Raw genomic sequence first — 21,180 nt, forward strand, 5'->3', positions numbered from 1 at the left:
CACAAATAGATCATCTTAAATCCAAAGTCAGATCTCTATCGGAGCAAAGAGAAGAAGATAGTAAGCAAACGCATCACAAAGAGAAGATATGTTGGATATTCTGATTTTACTTCATCTTATTTGGTCATTACCATTAAGATCCACAACCCTTGAAATTCGGCGATGATCCAGCGTCGAATTTTAAACAACAATTGATACTAAACCGCCAGGCAAACATCAAATGGCGTTAAGAGGCCCAAGGTACGAGAAGACAAGCAGAACATGAAATGCGGAACTGCCTTCAAGTATCTTTTTCGCTAGAAGAAGGCCTATGAGATCCCTCGTAGACTGAAAAATGACCATATTAACTTTCGATCTAACGTAATTTAGCAATAACATGGATCCAATGACAAAGCTCTCTCTGATGGGACAAACGCATCCGTGCATTCATAACATGGATCCAATGAATAAAATATTTAAATAAACGAATTCAAATATTAAAACCATACAAAATTCCAAGCGGATAGCCCCTTTATTTTACTGTAACATCTTTTTCTTCCCCAACATACTTCCCCCATTATCAAAAATGTGTTTCTTCATTTTTGCACCAAATTAAAAAAAATGTAAAAAAGCAAATTGCTTGTTTTTCCGCAAGGAAATTGAATATGTAGTTAGTATTTTTTTTCACTCTATCATTCAAATTTTTTGAATTAAACGAAGAAGCCTAAAACTTCAAAATTAACTTTTTTGAATATGTAGTTAGTATTTTTTTTCACTCTATCATTCAAATTTGTTGAATTAAAGTAAGAAGCCTAAAACTTCAAAATTAAATTAAATGATATATAACAATGATAAATGGCAAGTGAGTGAGGACTATTATTCCTTACATCATGACAAACATAATAGAATCGAGAACTCTCATAATGATGTATTTGAAATTGAGAAAACTCACCTTGTAAGTGGAGATGGTGAATACGGATTCAAGCGCTCTTAGGGGGTGGAATTGATCCTATTAACTTCCTTGATGTTCCAGAAACGTGTTGCAATGCTCAAATTGTCTTGAAACTTTATGGATTGTTCCAAACAAGTCCATTTACAAGTGGAAAAAAGTGACACTTCGATAAAGTGAATGTGGTGTTTGAGATCATAACTAATGCGTACAAAAACTTTGATATAATGTGTGGATGGTGTATGAATGAAACTATTGAAGAGAACTTGAAGAAATTGAGAGTTTTGAAATTTTGGATTTTTGAAGTTAAAAATGGAGTTTTTTTGGGGTTATGGATACTTGAGAGAAAACTTTGGGTGTATTGAGATGTCTACATCTTCTATATGGTATATGTAAGGTGATTGAGTGATTTGTTTGCAAGAAACTTAAAGAAAATTCAAAAATTGCAAGTTTGTGCAAAGTGGTGAAAATGGAGCTTTGTGTGAGGTAGTGACTTTGGAGACTTTTGTGTGTTTGATTTCAGAGGCAAGGACCTCTATTTATAGGCATAAATTCTGACTTGTGAGTGAAGGAATTATCCATTTGGAGTTTCCAAGCTCAAGTGGACTTAGTTGGCTTGATGGTGAAGTTAACTTGAAAATCATGGTTCTAGGATGTTCAAGCATGCTTGTGGGGTGGCTTGCAGGTTTGTAGATGGTTGCTTGTTGGTTATAAAATGTTTTGTGATCATAAGCAACCAAGCATGGGCTCAATGCATAATGTTTTCTGATTAAAGTGACTTTTCAAGAATGGCAATGGTGCCTTTAGTGTAAAAATGAAATGTTTTGATGGACAAACCCTTAACCACTTGGATAATGCTTCAATTAATGGTGTGAAGATCATATTATGTCAAGATTTTAGGGTAATGTAGGTCTGCAAACTGATTAGTAGAGGAATGGTTTGAGATTTGCAACTTGGTTGAACATGGAAATTGCCTAAAATTCAAGTTTGAGACCCTAACTTCATCTCTTCGAATCTCCTAGTTCGAGTATGTTATGGGTGAGTTCTAGTACTTTTTGGAAAGCCCTGAACATCCTCTACAACTTTGGTGTTTGGTGTTTTCTCAAATTCACAAGGGATCTAGATTGAAAATGGCCTCAAAATTATTTACTTTTTAAGAACAAATCTGCCTTGAAAATTTCTCTAAGTGTTGGAAAATATGACATCAATTTCATGGCTTCATAACTTAAAATCCTTTCACTTTTTGGAAGTTCCTCCACAAGGACAAAGTTGTAGAATATAAATTTCTCTTAAATTCAGCCTTTGGAGTATAAAAAATGATTGCTTATTGAAGAAGTTATGAGCTTTCAAAGTTAAGCATTTAACAATTAACATGTTATTTTTTCTTTAAAAAGTCAAAACCCTAACTTTGACTTTTGAATCTTTGATTGATTTTCTTGATTAATCTTGATCAAATGACTTCAATAATCACATATTCATGATTTTGATCTTCAAAAGTCCATGGTTGACCAAATTTCCCAAAAGTCAAAGTTAATCTTGGACAGTTGACTTTTTCCAATTGAATTGTACTCTTTCAAACACCAATTAAATCAAGTTCTTCTAGCCAAATGGATGATATGAGTGGAATATAATGGAGCATTTGAGAGACTTGAATCATGATTTGAGCCATAAAACTATGCTTTGACCAAAAGTCAACTTCCTCAAATAATTAGGTCAAAACTCTAATTGATGTACCAGATGAACTTGGAAGTTGTTGATCTTGATTTGAAGCATCCTTGAGATTGAATATGGATGATGGGAATCACTTGATCATATGAGAAGCTTGAGTCTCCTCTGTGAGCCACAAAATCCTGATTTGCTTGACCTTTCTTGATCAATCACCTATCTTGTGAAACAAGCAAACACATTTTTTGTATATTTGGGCTAAGTGATGATGAATGATTTCTAGATGAGATATGAGAATGATAAATGAAGTGGGATATTTGGGTCAAATTTTGGAGTATGACACCGAGGACCACAAAAGAATATATATATATATATATATATATATATATATATATATATATATTAGATCGGCCAAGGTCAAAATAGATAAAATCCAATTTATCTCAAATCCATTCCATTTAATCCAAGGTATAAAAATCATGTCACACAGAAAGCAAGGTACATTCTCTTATCTCTACTTTTTACCATACTCATCTTGATCTTGAATTGACTTGGGTGTCAGAGTGCTAACCATGTAAATCCATCTCGTACCACCGTATCGGAGATCAGAACCATCATTACTTCAAGACTTCCAATTCATCATTTGCATCTATGGTGTTGTCTATAAGAAACGGATTTTAATTCTCGCGAGATTCCACTACCAGATCAATCTTGATCTGAAACTATATCTCTACCAGAAGCGCTAAATCTAGTAATCATGTCTGAGATCTATATTCCATCTCCTGAATTAATTACTCACTAGCTATCATCGATTGATGAGTTCCGTGAGGGTGCATCCTCCAACACCTATCATTTGCCATATTGCTTCCTACTTACAACAGACACTGGCGGTCAACCAAGCGAAGAATGATTAGAGTTAGGTTTTCTAGATCGTGAAAATATCAATGGAATTCTGAATTTTGATCTACATTTGATTTTGGCATTCACTTCAATGATCAAAATCTGATATGATTCCTTGTGGATGACAGAAGCTCGTGCAACATCCTCTACGCGACCACATTGGTGTTATAATATATCCTGGAAGCAAGTCTAAATTGGTATAGTGAGGGAAATTTGTTAGCTTTCAACAATTCGATGACTCGCCCTAAAGAAATGATGGATCTGGAACAGACAATAAGAAGAGGAGTGCATGAAAGAATGGTAATCATCCACTTCTGTGTAGTCTCATGCAAAAGTGTTTTCAGAGATATCTTGGGAAGATCCTTCTTGGCAAGCCTAGACGCATTGACATCGCCGGTCCACTTGAAAGTAACTTATCAGAATATAGATTGACAACCAACCATTATTAGTTCCGACCTAGAGGAAGCTCAACAGGTCATTAAGCGTATACATGTGGTGTTCTCGCATCGATATTGGTGTCCAAAATTCATTATATTTGGATAACAATTTTCTATTTAATATACAAAAATAAAATTAGAGAAAAGTGGAATAAAAAATGTAAAATAGTATCATAAAACAATATAAAAAAATATTATAATAAAACAAAAAAAGCATTGGAGAAGATGAAAAGGAAATTGCAGAAGAGATGCGAGATTAGAGAAAAAGATGTGCATTAAAACATAATTGGAAGAGAGAATAGTAGAATAAAAATAATAAAAAAGAAAGAACATAAGAGATGAGATACTAGAGAAGAAGAGGCGAGATGTACATGACAAAGAAGATGAGAAGAAGGCACGATACCGTTAGGAAAGAATTGAGAAGATTTAAACTGAAACCTAATGTGCGAGGAAGAGAAAATCATTTGTAATCGTAAAGTTAAGGCGTAATAAGTTTGGGTTTTAGTTTGATGTGAGTTAAATGAAGTTTGGATTGTAACATAATGTAGTTTGGTTTGGTTTGTAAAATACAAGCTGCAAACCGAACCGAACTGCGCAGTTTTGCCGAAAAATGGGCCAAACATATCCGAACCAAATGAATTTTTTGCGATTTCGATTTGGTTTGGTTGAGTTAACAATTTTCTACTGGACCAGTTTGATTTTGAACACCCCTACTCACATGTAGCTTACATCATTGCGCAACATGGCTAGTAAGACTAATCTAGTAATGAATAAGACTTTATTGTTCACATTGAAACGTTGGGAGCCACGTAATGTAGTCATCCCTACAAATACTCAATCCACCAAACAAGCATGTTAAGACGTAAGACATTTGTTCTTTATCAAGTCGATTTATATCAGTCCTCATACTATTTGGACATACTCAAATATTTCATTCAAAAGTTACAATTATAAACACTTGTGCATAAGGGACGCTCTTATCATACGAGATTTGGTTATAACTATTGGAGAAAAAAACTCAAGTCACACATTGGTTAAAGATAGAATCCACATATGATTTATAGAGTCTTATAAGTCAGTTTTGTAAGGATGAATTAGGTCGAACTCTAATTTTATCACGATATCACAAGCCTAGCGATTCGGGTCACCTATCACTTATATGCGCATCAAGTCCAATAATGTTAGACGCAAGAGAAAGAGGATTCAAGATGTCACCCCCTAAATTATATTTGGCACCCCTTATACAATGAAAAGACTATTATAACTCTACTCAAATTTTCCACCATTTTAACAAATTCACGTTTTCAAACAACAAATTTCAAAAATCTTGGACGATACTGAAAACTTGGATAGCATAGTGAAAATTCTTTGAAAATAATAAGTAGAATATTGAAAATTTCACGTTCATACCAAAAATGGTAAACCTTACCGGAAATTCTGAAATTACCAGTAGTTCAAATTTTTTTGAAAATTTCCAAAAATTTCAAATGAACTAAATTTTTGATATAATAATAAACTTTGAAATTTTCCAAAATATTTGTAACGTATCAGAAATTTCAAATGAACTACAAGAAATTTTGTTGATACCAAAAATATTCTTCATGATATAAGTGGCATCTTACATCCTCCGAAAGGATGACCAAGTCTTACATATCGATAATTCTAACCATCTACCGTTTATATCAATGCAAGTCCAATAATATTAGACGTGAGGGGATGTATTGAAAAAAAAACGAAATCCCACATTAATTAAAGTCTAAAAATAGTTTATATAAAACAACACCCTCATTTTACGACCCTCATTTTACGAGTCGATTTTATAGGAATGAATTAGATCAAAGTCTAATTCTATCAATACCACACTAGCCTACCGGAGCAAGAAGCATAAACACTATAAATTTGCGATGAGACTAGTCATAATAAATTAACTTCAATGTTCCATGAAGTTGTCCCAAGAAGACAGCGGTTTGTGAGTTGACATGGCTATTATCTTTCCTCATTGAAAAATCGTCATCCTAGTACTTGTTTAATAAAATAAAAAACATAAGACTTATTTCGATTTAGCTTCCTTCCTGATTTATTGTTCAAGATATCTAACTTCAAAATTTTTCATGAATGTAAAGAAAACTATTATAAATCTAAATCACTAAGACAATCAAGTGCAGCATCAACGTCGGGGGTTACAGTAGCAAGCTTGCTGATCTCCCCAATTGAGCTACAATGCTTTTCAGCAGCATTCATTGCAACCAACTCTTGACTAAATATACAATTCATACCCGATGAAACCTGCAACCATTTCAATAAATAACACAAATTTAGCTTAAACAAATAGCAACATATTATAGTCAAGCTATGAATTAACAACCGGAGGTAGAAAAATACATAAAAAAACTATTAAGAAAAATTTCAAAATTCATAAATTGAATAGAAAAATGGTCTTAGATAAAACAAACATTATGGTAGAGGTTAATCCATATAGCTGACCCCTTCACTTAGTGACATAAGACTTAATTGTTGTTATTGTATGCATAAACAAAAATAACATCCGCAAAAATACCTTATCCATTGATTCCACTTGTATATTGCATCATCCCTCATTATTGATCTCAAGTCAATTATTATTGTTGACTGACATCCATTTTTATGTTTTATTTCCGTTTATATATCAATTATTTCCAGTACTACTAATTCAACTGTTTTTAGATAAAAATTGACCTCTATGATTAGTATAATTACTAATTAGAGAGCCAGCTCCCTTATGTATTATTCTATGAGATTTTGGGAGTAGATTATCTTTAGAATTCTGAGCTCTAGACATTTCACATTCTTTCATTTGAAAACTTGTGACGATTACTTAATTTTAGAAAATTTTTATTTGAGAAAACATCTTTTGTGATGCACGAACATCTCTGAAATTAAACTTGTCCCCGTGTCCAACCCGCATCGGTGTTTGACCCTCATACGAGACATGTCTGACTACTCAAACAAGTATCTCAAAAAAAAAAAACTCATTTCCTTTCCTTGTTTTAACACACCTTAGACACTTCTACAGAGAATAAGATATGTAGAAACATTGATGATCAATGAAAGAATTAGGACATTAAATTTAATCATATCAATTTTAGCCTTTTTAATAATTTTTTTGTAATAAGCAAATTGCTCAATTAAAATGCACATATATCGTTTAATTCTCGTTTTAGTTACTTCATAAATAATTTTCAGATTTTATTAATATAACAAACAAATATATATGAACCAGTTCCAGTGTCTTAAAATTTTAAAATTTTTACACTAACGTGTCCGTGTTCGTGACAGTGTGTATGTGCGGGTGTAAGATGTCTGTGTCAAAATCTATACTCCTACTTCATAGAACATTTCTTATTTCCATTTCATGTTTTAACTTTTAATTTCAAAATTGTCACCTTGTTTTCATTGTGTTCTGTATTCAAGTATTGGTTGAGAACAACTTTCTTTGTTAATGCGCTCATTTTCTCCATAAAACATAGCTCCGGGTAAGACATTTCATTGTGTTGATTATTCAGTATATTAAAAATAAGAACTGAGAAAATGCTGCTAGATATGCATCTTGTAATTTATCTTATGAATGCAGTACTTACATCATAAAGGGTGTTTCCAATCTTCAGCTTAACTTTACCACTCTTGTACACAACCATTTTGCCAATTAGACCAGGTGGCATTTCATCCAACTTGAAGAGCTTCCGACCTCCAGGACGTTTAGAGTTTACCTTAACATCTGGATCTGGTTTTTTAATCATCGGAAAAACTGGTGGTAATTTCATGAAGATTGATCTTGTCTCTGGGTTTTCCTCCTGCCAACATTTTGCTCAAAACACTATTATAATAATTTAAAATAAGTTGAACTTAATAAATTTTATTTCCTGAATTTTGGGTTAATTACCAAAAGGCCAAGCTCCGCTGCTGAATTTGCCGTGTTTTCATCATAAGTTCTGGTTTCTGCAGCCTCCCCGAATTCCTCCTTATCAAGATATTCTATCAAAACAATATGTGAAGTTAAAGCCACTTGACTTAGCAACATAGCATAACAACAAAGTGTATTTTATTTTCAACCTAACTAACTCCAATGGAAGATTGATAACATATAAATGTAATGGTAAATCTAAAATATCATAATCATGTAAAATTGCAAAGCAAATCTATTACCAAATTGAATAATTTGTATTGCTCAACTCTTGTGAAATTGAAATTCCATCTAATTTACTACACTAATTTTCTTTCCTTTTTTGCTTTATAATCAAAGATGATTCCCGGAATTTACCTGGGTTGCCTGAATATGGTTTCCTCAAGGGAAGAGATATTGGATAATCACTGTACAGGTCCTGTAGCAACATCCAACAGCCAGTATTTTAGGATGGAACAAGCATGAACAATTACACTTGCAGTTACATAATAATTACATTCACACGGGAAACAAATGGAAACAGAAAACAAATAAAACAGCATATTTATTTCACTCAGTATACTTACCCATGGTTCTTTGTATTCTTTCCCGTTTGCATCTGTGGTTCAACATCGACATAATATGGTTAATAAAGGAAGTATCATGCAGCAAAGATTTTGTGGCAATTTATAAAATGAAAATGCCTTTGGTCAAGACATACCAACAAATGCTGAACTTTCAGTGCCATTCGTCTTGCTCCCAACACCATATGGTTTGTGATAACTTGATTGGCCTCCAGAACCAAAAGCAATTTGTGAAGCTGACACTGCAAATCATAAAATGGGCGAAGCAATTTTAGAAAGCTACAAGATTGATTCCACTCCTGCTTTAGTGAAAAGGGCATCATTTCCAACATCATCATGAGATCTCAGACTAGACGTCAAGCATTCAAATTGTCAAATTTCATCTTTATTTTTTATTAATCAAGCATTCATAGGAAGGGCACAAGCATTTAGGATAGTAAATGTTTGCTTTACAAAAAACAAGTACCATGTGTTCGCTTAAAATGTAAAATCTGAAACAATTAACAAAAAGAGAGGCTGTTTTCATTATCAAGTTATTTCGCATGATTTGAAACATATTAAGAGTAAATGTTCCTCAATTACTCATCGTGATTGAGCAAACTGGATACAAGCTAAATGGTCATTTTAAAGATGGTTATTTATCAGTAAATTCAATTTCATTACTTTGTGTAATGGTTGAAGCATCTCTAAGTACTTTCATTATTTGAGATTTATAAGAGAAGTAGGATTTGTTTTCGAATAAATTCAAGATGATGGAAACGGAAAATCAATGGCTCCAATTTAAGAGTCACATAAAGTTATTCATCGCAGTTTTAATCCCAGAGTAGTACCAAGATACTATACCTTTTGTCTCAACCTTCATCCTTGCCTTCCTTTCATTTTCCTACAAAAATATATAATAAATAAAATTTCAGGATAACAAAATTAAATTGAAGTCAGAGAAAACTTGAACAAGAGATTATCAATCAAATTGAAACAACATATACTTGGAAACGCCGAAGGAGTTCCTTAGCCTCCGCTGCTGATGATTTATTATCCTCCTCAATAACTTCACTGCAGAAGCAGAACAAATAACAGGACCATCATATTAAGCCAGTGCTGTTTAATAGAAGCATTATAGGCCTACAACACTATCGTGTAGCGGAAGTTGAACGAATTACTATTGTTCCGGGATCCAGTATTTGGTATAAAATGTGTTCAAATTGAAGCAATAGTGACACCAAGGTTTTAAAAAAGGATCCGCGACCAAGAAAATGGCCGCGACAAAACAATATCGGAAAGTACCAATACCGTTAGTATCAGTTTTTATGTTAAAGAATAAATTGTAGTTAATTTACACCGCGACGACCGTATTCAGCATCGCAACACATGTACCGACCGAAATCGCACCGCGACCGATATTTAAAACCTAAAGCAAAGCCGATTAGCGGAATCTGAACAAACCGCTATGTTCTAATATCCGCAATCAATAACACTAACAGAAAACTATTATCAAACAGATTGATACATACCTTTTAACTTCTTTCTTTGGCACTCTTTTAGGTGGAGCTTTTGGTGCATATTTAACCTGCAAAAAAAAAAAAAACTCATGTAATTCACTAAAAGAAAATTGAAAGAAATAAAAAATATCAAACATAATGAAATCAAATCAAACCTTTCTTCTTGCTGGAGGCTTTGAATCAAAATTTGAATCCATTATAATCCAATGCCGATCTTAAATTAAAACCAAAAAAACGAATTCTAAATTAGATATTAGGTCAATGAATTTGCAATATAATGAACAAACAAAACAATGTTGTGAACGTCGCGCAATGCATAGTTCAATCTTCAATGCAATGTTAATTATTGAAAGCAGAGCATGTTATGATGTTGTTAACCGGCGAAGTGAAAAGGAATGGAAAACTGAATTTACCGGAAACCTCCGCGTGATGATCGGAAATCGAGCGATTGCGGTGGAAAGACGCCGGAGAGAGGTTTTGGTTGAGGCTTAACGTGAGAGACGGCTGCGATGGTATACTTCAGAATTCAGAACTCGCAGGGTTTTTACTCTTTTTTTTTTTAATAAAACCTTGTAAAGTGATTAGATTACTAAATTACCCTTAACAAGCACTCTTTAATATTATTGATTCGGTGGTTTTCTTGGGTTTTTGGAAGACGGTTATGAAGTGGCTACGAGTACGTGCAACAGAATCCGCTGAGTAGCAATTGCTCCAGTATTTATAATCAGTTCAACTTCAACCTAAGCAGCGGAAAGTGAAAATCGACCTTGCTTTCTATCTTTTTTTTTTTTCCGTGAAAATACAATATAGAAGTATCTTGTACTGTAGTACTATTATTTAGTACTACTACTATTTTGTATAATGAAATTTATTATTAATCAATAGAATTTAATTTATTTAGGTATTTTACAATTCTTATTAAGTAGTTAATTTATATATTTTTTAGATAACAATAATAAATTATTTTCATATTTTATATGTTTTTTAAATTATATGTTTTCTACAAAATTTTAGATAAAAATATATTTGTATGTTAAAAATATTTAAAAATATATATTTGTAAGCTCTAATGCGATAAATAAAATAAAATAAAAATCTTGAGTATATTAGAATATTTGTTGTTGCAATTTGTTCCGCATTAGAATTGAATTCGATCAGAAAGGATGAATTTTGATATGTCGTGGTGGATTAGAGTTTACGATGTAGTAGAGACGAGATTAGGGATGATAATGAGTAGGATTTAGACAGTGTACTATAGTATCCGTCTTCATATTCACGATTTGAAAAAATCTCCGTACTCGAGCTCTTACCTGCATGCATGGACGGAGCCAAGTAAGGCTAGGGGTGCAACTGCACCCTCAATTTTAAATTGTTATACTATTCTTCTCCTTTTTTTTTTTTAATATTTGCACCCCTAGAATTTTGGCTTTGCACCTCTTAAACTTGATTTTACCGTTTACACTAATTTTTTTTTATAAACAAATTATATTAACATTAATATTGAGTACAACGGATACTAGGCCCGGAACATAGAATACGCTCAACAAAACTTATACAACATTGATAAAAATTAAGGGAGAATAAGACACATTTTTTTTCTTTCTCTATTTTTGTCACATTTTTTTCCTCTTTAATTTTAAAATAACTTCACAAAATAATACAATTAAGATTCAAATGATGTAGTTTTTTCTCTTCTCTATTGTAGTGGCATTTTCTTTCATCTATTAAAAGAGAATTATTTTAAAATAATTTTTTTAAATGATAAATTTTTCTTTTACTCCAAAAAATGATACAATTAAGATTCAAACCAATATTTCATTGGTTAAATCGATTTACTTTTTGATTGATCAACAAAACATTTGTGAAACTTTTGCATTCTTATTCATATTTTTACGTATTTAAAATAAAAATATAAAGGCTTAATATTCAATTTGGTCCTCTACCTATACACTAGAGTCCAATTTGGTCCTTTACCTTTTAAAAGTTTCAAAGTGGTCCCATACGTTACCAAAAAGTATGCACGTTGGTCTTTTCCGTTAAAATGCTTCAAACGGTGTTAACATTTGATGACATGGCACATGAGATGGATCAATCACTGTTCATCATCTCTATTATAATTTGGGTTCTTACTGCAATTTTCAAAAAATCCCAAATCCTCTAACCTAAAATCCTGTAACTCAATCTTGTTACAAATTGACTTCAAAATTGCACAAGAAAGCATGAGTTCTGGGCGCATTTCATCCTCAACATCCAGAAATGTGATTGATTCGCAAGTTTACACAGGATTTGCGAAGCTTCTATGCGCGTGTGGAGACGAAGCAATACTGCGTAGGGAGAAAACCGTTAACAACTTCTGGGGATGCAAGCATTTTAAGGTACTACGAGTTCTATTATTGTTCTGAAGTATCTTTTTTTTCTGTAACCATAACCATCGTTCCCAATATCGTCACAGGGGCATTCCAATTCTGGGTGTGGTTTTTTCGAATGGTTCCATGAAGAATGTAGAGATGAGAAGGAAGAAACCTTAATGAAGCATGAATGGAAGATTCAGGTGCTGAGCCAAGAGATGGATGCTGTCAGGAAAGAGACGGAAGATTTGAAGTTGAAAACATTGGAATTGGGGGAGCTAATTGAGAAGACAAAGAAATGGAAGAGCATTTGGAATTGTTTTGTCTGTTTCATGTTTTTAGCTCTTGTAATTAAGATGGTCTAGTTATGTGTTCTAATGTATTTTGGAACTGTTTTGTCTTGAATTGTTTTGAGACATGTATTTTGCAAGATGTGTTGCTTGTAAACATAGTATCTTGCTAGAAATGATTGTAATGTTATTAGTGTTTTGAAATGTATTTTGAGACAGTATTTTGAGACATGTATTTTGCAATATGTTATTAGACTGAAGTATTTTGCAAGATGTTTATGAGGTACTCAAAACAGAAATACCAGGAAATATGTTCATTAGAACATGACATTAAAACAACCCAAAATATGTGCATCTCAAAGATGTTCAAAACAGAACAACCCAAAATATATTAGAACACAATATGTTAGAACATGACATTAAAACAACCCAAAATAGGTGCATCTCAAAGATGTTCAAAACAGAATAACCCAAAATATATTAGAACACAAGCTGCTAAGAACATGTTTTTCAAACAACCCAAAATATGTTCAAAGTATAATAGATAGAACCAAAATATACTAGTCAAACATTACATTAATTCAACCCAAAATATAGTAAACAGACCCTAACAAACTAAATGCCCTTCTTAGTATTGTTTCTTTTTGTAGGAGTGGTCCTCCTAGTGGTAGGACCAACTGCATTTTGAGATGCACTAAGCCTTGTTGTTGGACCCACATGTGCTGGTTTCCTAAATGGTATCTTGTGTGGCCTAGCTGTTGGCATCTTTTTATGAGTCCCTAGTGTAGGTGGTGCCCTTGAAGCTTGGATTGGTTGAGATCCTTGTGTCATTGAAGCTTGTCTTGATTGAGATCCTTGTGTTGGCTGAGATCCTTGTGTTGGCTGAGATCCTTGTGTCCTTGAAGCTTGTCTTTGTTGAGACCCTTGTGTTGGTTGTGATCCTTGTGTCCTTGAAGCTTGTCTTGGTTGAGACCCTTGTGTTGGTTGTGATGTTTGTGGTGGTTGAGTCATCTTGCAGGTAGATTTGTTGTGCCCAGTTTGCCTACACCTTGTGCACCTCATTATCATACCTGTCTTCCTCATTTTCCTATCTGTCCCATCAATTTCACCAGCCTCACGATTCCTCCTCTTCTTAGGCCTACCAGGCATTTTCTTGTACTTTGGTGGCTGGACATCTGGGAACTCTGCTCTGACCCATAAATTTGTTCCATTTACTGGATAAATTATAGGCTCATAAACAGACATATACCTAGCCTTTTTATAAATGTCAGAAATGAAGTCTTCAACATGTAAACCTCTGCTCTTCAATGCAGCAATATCATGCACACAAGGAAGCCCTGTTAGTTGCCACTTTCTACATATGCAGTTGTATTCCTTTAGGTTGACAGTAAAAATGTCACCTGGGTTCTCAATGTGCCTAACCTCATAAATGTATTCAGCTGACATCCTATGTACAGAAAATACAACAGAAAATGAATAACAGAACAATACAACAGAAAATACATAATTAGAACTTGTTAGGAACTTGTTAGAAAATACCTAACAATCCATGAATTTGTGTAGGAACTTGTTCTCTCCACTTTTTTCTTTATGTTTGGCAATACATCTTCATCACTTAAGTTAGGGAATTTCACCCTATTTGTTGCCCATCTCTCCATTATGTAGCCCCTAATTTCTTCTAGCATTGTCACAATTGGCTTACCTCTAGATTCCACAATGACACTGTTGAAGGCTTCAGACATGTTGTTCAACACAGTATCAGACTTTGAAGTAGTCCTAAAATAAGACTTACTCCAAAATCTAGGTGGAGTCTGCATCATATGCTTGTATGCCTCTTCATTTATATGCCTCATACCTCTCATCTCCTTTTCCCATGCTTGTGGGTAAGTTGCCCTAGCTGCTCTCCAGATTATCTCCTTCAACATTTTTCCTGGGAACTTTTTTCTAAAGTTGTTGTATAAGTGCCTAACACAGAACCTTTGTTCCACATTTGGAAGCAACTCATCCATGGCAGGAAGTAGACCTTGTAACATAAAGAACAGAATAGATATAACCTCGTAAATGTGAATACAAATTAAAAAAATAGATCAATTATAGAATGGTACCTTTTGCTGGTCAGAAATGAATGTGTAGGTTCTACATTCTTCTCTGCCACCTAGGTCATCAATGAGTAGTTGCAAGAACCATAACCAACTGTCCTTTGTTTCCCCTTCTACAACAGCAAATGCAATAGGTAACATCTGATCATTTGGATCAGTCCCAATACCTGCTAAGATCTGACCTCCACATAATCCTTTTAGAAAGCAACCATCAAGACCAATAATAGGCCTACACAACTTGAAACTTTGCTTACAAGCAGCATAACATACATATAACCTCTTGAAAAAAGGCCTTGTATCTTCAGCACCCTCTTGAACTGGTGTGACACTTAGCTTGACAGTAGAACCAGGATTTGTCCTTAGTATCTCATGACAGTAATCATATAACCTTGTGTAATCTCCTATAAATGAACCATCAACCATGTCCCTAGCTAAACTTCTGGCCCTAATTGGCTTTGTCATACAAACCCCCACATTCCATTTCTTTATAGCCTTTTCCTTAATGTCTTTAACTTTCAACTTAGGATTAGATTTCAATGAATTTTGTAACCTTGTGCTAAGCCATTTAGTAGATGTTGAATAGTATTTTCAAGGCAAATATTTTTATATCATATCCACAGAGATTGGGTGATATTACCGCCGTTCTATAGTTACTATTATTTTAAGTTCGAAAGGTAACAAAGTTGTTTTGTTTTGAATCGCTATTTGTTATAATCAAGACAATTATAAGACAATAAACTAAAATTTGTTTCAATAATAAAAGAATGACAAGACTGGTTTTGGTTTCACTATTCCTATCTTCTATGTGACTTTAACAACTAATGTATAACTTCAATAGCAATGACAATGTTCTAGTATCCTCTCAACAATGTTTATGTCTAAACAAAGTTGTGAAAGTTAACATATTAATCTTTAGATGATCTCTCACTCTAACTATCAATATATTAATCTTGATTATTTGATACAAATAGAAAAGTGGCAAATAAATCTATCTCTAGCATTTATTCACTACTTGATAAAATGTGGTAGACTAAGACTTGAAATGTATTTCTCAATCATAAATCAAATCTAAATATAAAAGATAAAACAACAACATTCATCCATTTCAATACTAATGAAGTTCGTACAAAGTGCTAGAGAAAATACATAGTTAACAAGGATAGCTACTACCTCCAATCTTGTCAAAGTGGGATTTAGCTACTCATCACCATGGTTGACAGCAAAAAGAATGAAGAAGAAGCTAAGAACATCAATCTCTCACAAAGTTGTTCTTTTCTCCCCCAAAACCCTAGCCTCAATATTTGATTCACAATGAATAGAATAATCTAATTTCCCTTTTTTTCTCCCCTAAATAACCCCTAATTCGTACTAACTTTTAATCTTCAAAAGATAAGCCCCTCTCTCATGACAAGTGGCAACCAAATAAAACAACAGATTCTGCAGCGCAGTGTTTGCGAGGCAAACAATGTTTGCGGGGAAAACAGGCTTCATCAACACTTCTTTTGCTATTCCAAGTCTTCATGTAATTCATCTTCCTTTCCATGATCTTCAAACCTAATCAAAACACTACAAAACTAACAAACATGTGAAATAAAAATTCAAATGAACTAAAACTAACAAAATTGCAAAATTATTAAATTGTATGAATAAAAGTGTGATTATTGAGTAAAAAGTGGTTAAAAGGACCAAGAACATTATATGAAAATTAGTACTATTTGGTCCCTAACAGTAGACATCAGTGGTACATTGAATTCTCTAGAACAATTGTGTGTATCAACAAGTTTTCTAATTTTCCAAGTCTCCTCATTAGGCAACTTCCCACAATAAGCCTCCCATTTGCAGCCTTCTTTACATTCAACCTTCACTCTCAGCTTGTCATTTTTTACAAACTTAAGAGCTCTACCAGTTTGAACAGAATAGGTTCTAATAGCTTCTTTAAAATCATTTTTTGAGTTAAAAAAAGTTCCCAATTCCCATTTATATTGAGACATGTCTTTTAATAACTTGAAAGTAGGATACTTCTTCTTTCTTATGTTACCACTATCCTCACAATCAGACTCCTCAGAATCACTATCACACCCACTATCTAATTCCTCACTATCATTGTTCAACTCTTTGTCATCACCACCACTAACTCCTTCCATAGGCTTCTTATTTTTGCTTGTTGCTCCTTCCATAAGATTGGAAAGATCCTCATCAGAATAATCCATACTAGCATCAGAGTCACTAAAATCAACCTCCATAGCACTATCACAATTATATGTCTCATCCTCACTATCATTAGAGTCATCCTCACACGTATTCACACCTGCATTATCTGCTTCAGTCTCATCATTATTCAACAATTCCTCACTTGCAATCATAACCTCATCAATCAGATTGTTCAGGGCTTCTTCATTTGCATTTAGGACCTCAACACCCTCATTGTCCATGTTTCCTTGACCTGCACTCACCCCTCCATCAGCCTCACCCTCACCCTCATTGTCCATGTTTCCTTGACCTGCACTCACCCCTCCCCAACCCTCCCCCACCCTCACCCTCATTAAGTACTTCATTAACAATATCCTGAATTGTATCCTAGTTTTCTGGATCAACCCCATTCAAAGGTTCTTCAACAGTGGCTTCTTCAACAACATTAGGAACTTCAGGTAAAGGACTATCAACAAATTCTGGTTGGGATAAGGGGTGTTCTATGTAAATATCCACTTTAAAATGTACCCTAAAGAGGTCAGCTATCTCCAAGGCACCCTTATCATCTATGAGAAGGTTCATCCCAAATGTTGGGTCATTGTAGTATATGCTACTAACTCCACTATAACCAAACTCTTTCAAAAGACCCAACAATTCAAAGTAAGACCACCTATCAGCATCTACTACTAGTTTATCACACATGCCCCCTCATAAACCGTTTTTTTTTTAGTCCAGAAAGCTACCACTATAGTGCACATTAAAGGTCAAAATTTCATCCATTTCAACCTAATAGATGAAAATACGTAGTTTTTTAGCTTGATTTCTAACAAAACGTAAACCAGAAAATCCAGTAAAACAGAAAAATGAAAAAGGGGAAAAAAACCCTAATTTTCGTACGATACAGAAACCCTAACCTATACACAAGAAGAAGAGATTAAAGAAATAAGAAATCTGACCTTCGTTTATTCTTCGTCTTCTCACACTCCTCTTCATCTTCGCACAAGTCTTCGTCTTCGACACTTCTCTTCAGAAAACTTCTAACCTTGCTGAACGAAAAATGGAACATGGATAATGAGGGTACCCTATTTGCTAGTGAAAATGACAGGTCATCAATATTATTACCCTACCCATGACACCTAGCAGCCACGTTGGAATATATTTAACGTTTCAAACGGAAAAGACCAACGTGCATACTTTTTGGTAACGTATGGGACCACTTTGAAACTTTTAAAAGGTAAAGGACCAAATTGGACCCTAGTGTATAGGTAGAGGACCAAATTTAGTATTAAGCCAAATATAAAAATATGACTCATGGGCCCAAAACAGTTACCCCACGAGTCATTGTCTCTGCTTTGTTTGGCAAGGGTTTGCAATATGTGTCTTTGCCTGGCCACAGAGTCCATGGATGAGGAGGTCTTTGATGGGATGTTGTCGCTCTTGGGAACAAGCGCATTAAATGTCATTCTTGTAAAATGTAACATGATGCTGGGAATGGTTGACATGCCCCCTACTCTGGTCAGTAACGATGTCTCTCCTTACTTTACAAAACCTGAGGGCTTTTCTAATCATTTTCAGAAAATCTCCATCATTAGTTGTGTGAAGTAAATGTATGATCCTTAGTGCTCTGATAGGGTATACGAGGCTTTCGAAGCATCGTCTTGCTCTTTTGAATGACGTTGACCCGCAAAAGAGAGTTCTTATCTTTCTTTATCGTTCCTTTCTAGAAACATTTTTGTTCAAGCTTAGGTGATTTCACTCGTTGGTTTTGGACTTGCATGCTTGATTATTCTTTTCCTTGAGTTCTAACATTCAATTTCCTACTTTTGCCTTAGTTATATTTCTTTTAGGGTATTTGGGATAACGAGTGTTTGAGCTTGCTTGCTACATCATACCTGCACTCGTTTCTTGTTAAAACATATTTAATTGTGGTTACTGTGTCAAATTTGACTAAGAAGGCCGATAAAGATTTATTAGGAGATTTGGTGGATTCAGATATATTGGAGACGGGTTCCTCTTTTGGTCGTGGAGACATTTTTGACCAAGTGCTAACTGACGTGGAACGAGCATCTGTGTGGGGGGTGTTTCCCTCAGATGAAGATAAAAGGATCTATAGTCAATATAACGGGTGTGTGTGATCCCTTTTCACAAATGCTTATTCTCCCATGGGTTAGAGTCACCCCTTATGTGAATTTGAAATTGACATCATGAACCATTTATTTATTGCCCCTTCACAATCGCATCCAGCGAGTTAGAAATTTGTTAAAGTTTTTTAGTATTGGTGCAAATATAAAGGGAGCAAGTCGACTGTAACATTGTTCTTTCATCTTTTCAAGACCTAAAATAATGCCAATAATGCGAGTGACTCTAGTATGCTTTCTTTGAGGCAAAGTATCAGATATTTTGGGGCTTATTACAAAAGTGTGAAACATTTCAATGACCATTTTTTTATGGTTACTCCTCTTAACAAGGAGACTCATATGAATATATACCACTTCGAATTTAGTCATTTACATGCGTGCACATATATCTTTTGCGAGTATTGGGCTCCAAGCCACTACTTGAAAGGAGCAAGAATGTATCACTATAAGGAGGGGGCATGTCCTAGGAGGAACTACTCGTGAAGAATCAATTAGTGGTCTTATGTTAGGAACTTGGTTACATTAGTGGAGTTGTTTTCTCCGATGTGGTATCCGGAAATCGGTTGAAAAGGTGTATACACACCCACTAGCGGGTGGATCCTAAATTAAAGGAGGAAAAGAAGAAAATATTAAGTAAGTGGCTCGAGGGTCTTGTTTCCCCTGATTCATTTTCTTGAATATCTTCTTATGTCTTTTTCTTGTTCATGTGGGAACGATGAAGAGTGAATACGATATGCAGTAGTTAATAAAGGAGATTTGGTCGCCAATACGTTGGTCATAATTTTGAATATTCCTTCCATTGAGGGAGCTTCTATATCAGGTACATCTGTTGAGTCGGCATAATGGTCCAATTGTCGAGAAGGTCGTTAAAATTACCCCTCCTCATGCTCGGATTGAACTTGGGGTTTCCTCTGGTCGAGTTGTAACAGATGAAATCTTATTATCTCCTTGAGAAGGAGGTTGGGAAAGGTTGTCCTCCATTCCAAAGTTAGAAGAGGTTTAAGTTGAGAGACCTTTTCATATGTGTCATCGACTTAAATCTGCAAGGGGAAACTTCTACTCGCGTGGGATCAAACCCTATGTTGCTAGCTCATCTAGGTTTGTAGACAGACAAATAACGGTTCAACAACCTTATAATAGAACAGAACCGGTATATGGAAGAGGTCTAGGACAATTCTAATTCATTCCTCGCTATAAAGGACACCCTATAGCCTTTTTAGTACACGATACTCTAGTTGAAAAGGTGAAGTTACTTACTCAAAATGTAAGCATTCATGAAAAAGGATCGCACACACATTATATTGACTACATATCCTTTTATCTTCATCCGGGGGAAACTCCCCCTGTAACACCTCAATTTAGAAATTATATTGCTTATGTGTTTATTCTTGAATAATTGTGTGATTTATTGTGTTGATGAGATTATTGGCGAGGGTGTAAGACCTTGGGTTATAAATTTAAATAATAAGGAAAATAAAATAAATTAGAAGGTGGAGAGATTTTAAGGGCATTGAGGTAATTTCATGAGAATAAGTGAGGGCGTATGAGTAAAAACATAGTAAAGGTCTAGGGATACTAGAAAAAGGGAAAAATAGGGAAAAGAGAGATCATTTTGTTGGTACGAGAGAAAAGAGAAAGAGGCTAGGGTACAGAGGAATCAAGGGAGCATTCATCCATAGTGAGACAAGAAGAAATTCCTAGAGATAATCTAAAGTAAGGGTATATAATGATTCTCAGGTATGATTGATATGAGAGGTGGATATATATATAGGTTTTAATCCTTTTGATTGATAGTGATTATTATGAATATTGATGTATTTGTTGTGTTGTGAAATCTTTGATGATGTTAGTGTTGTAAGTTGAGTTGTTGATTAGTGTGCTTCATGAACCATAATTGGATTTGACATGAATGGATGAATTGGTGATTGGTGATGATGAATTTGGTGTTATAGTTATTATGTGTTGTTAAGCCATGATCCCATGACATGATAGATGGAATTAGGATGTTGAAACAGTAGAAAATTGAATTATTGTGATATGAATTTGTGGAATAAGTTGTTGGTATGTAAATTGGTGTTTAAATGATTAAAAACTGAGTTTTCATTCAAAAATAACAGTACGTGTCGACCTGAACGAGTTATGTGTCGACACATAGCCTTTAGAAAAGTTATTTTTGGAAAAGT

General features: G+C 34.3%; 2 protein-coding genes across 2 annotated transcripts; both read right to left on the bottom strand.

Annotated features, from left to right (window-relative positions):
- Nucleotides 1–5,844: 5,844 nt before the first annotated feature.
- On the bottom strand, nt 5,845–10,682 carry LOC131616675 (uncharacterized). Its single transcript, XM_058888080.1, has 11 exons — nt 10,346–10,682; nt 10,088–10,146; nt 9,945–10,000; nt 9,420–9,486; nt 9,277–9,316; nt 8,571–8,675; nt 8,437–8,468; nt 8,228–8,288; nt 7,850–7,941; nt 7,548–7,760; nt 5,845–6,216 (listed from the first exon to the last, which is right to left on the bottom strand). The coding sequence occupies exons 2-11, from the start codon at nt 10,127–10,129 to the stop codon at nt 6,061–6,063; spliced, it is 864 nt and encodes a 287-aa protein (XP_058744063.1). The 5' UTR covers nt 10,130–10,146; nt 10,346–10,682; the 3' UTR covers nt 5,845–6,060.
- A 2,503-nt stretch (nt 10,683–13,185) lies between these two features.
- On the bottom strand, nt 13,186–15,092 carry LOC131653802 (uncharacterized). The gene is made up of 3 exons (XM_058924091.1): nt 14,711–15,092; nt 14,110–14,593; nt 13,186–14,017 (listed from the first exon to the last, which is right to left on the bottom strand). The coding sequence occupies exons 1-3, from the start codon at nt 15,090–15,092 to the stop codon at nt 13,186–13,188; spliced, it is 1,698 nt and encodes a 565-aa protein (XP_058780074.1).
- Between the last annotated feature and the right edge of the window lie 6,088 nt (nt 15,093–21,180).

Source organism: Vicia villosa, linkage group LG1, assembly GCF_029867415.1.
Source record: "Vicia villosa cultivar HV-30 ecotype Madison, WI linkage group LG1, Vvil1.0, whole genome shotgun sequence".
Classification (NCBI taxonomy): domain Eukaryota; kingdom Viridiplantae; phylum Streptophyta; class Magnoliopsida; order Fabales; family Fabaceae; genus Vicia; species Vicia villosa.

Excerpts from the sequence above, each read along its gene's own strand:
- LOC131653802 (XM_058924091.1), bottom strand. The coding sequence starts at position 15,092 with ATGGTTGATGGTTCATTTATAGGAGATTACACAAGGTTATATGATTAC. Across the intron at positions 14,594-14,710 it reads CCTAGGTGGCAGAGAAGAAT|GTCTACTTCCTGCCATGGAT; the intron begins GTAGAACCTACA and ends TTATGTTACAAG. Across the intron at positions 14,018-14,109 it reads ACAAATTCATGGATTGTTAG|GATGTCAGCTGAATACATTT; the intron begins GTATTTTCTAAC and ends TTCTGTACATAG.
- LOC131616675 (XM_058888080.1), bottom strand. The coding sequence starts at position 10,129 with ATGGATTCAAATTTTGATTCAAAGCCTCCAGCAAGAAGAAAG. Across the intron at positions 9,317-9,419 it reads AACTCCTTCGGCGTTTCCAA|GAAAATGAAAGGAAGGCAAG; the intron begins GTATATGTTGTT and ends ATATTTTTGTAG. Across the intron at positions 8,289-8,436 it reads AAGAATACAAAGAACCATGG|GACCTGTACAGTGATTATCC; the intron begins GTAAGTATACTG and ends ATGTTGCTACAG.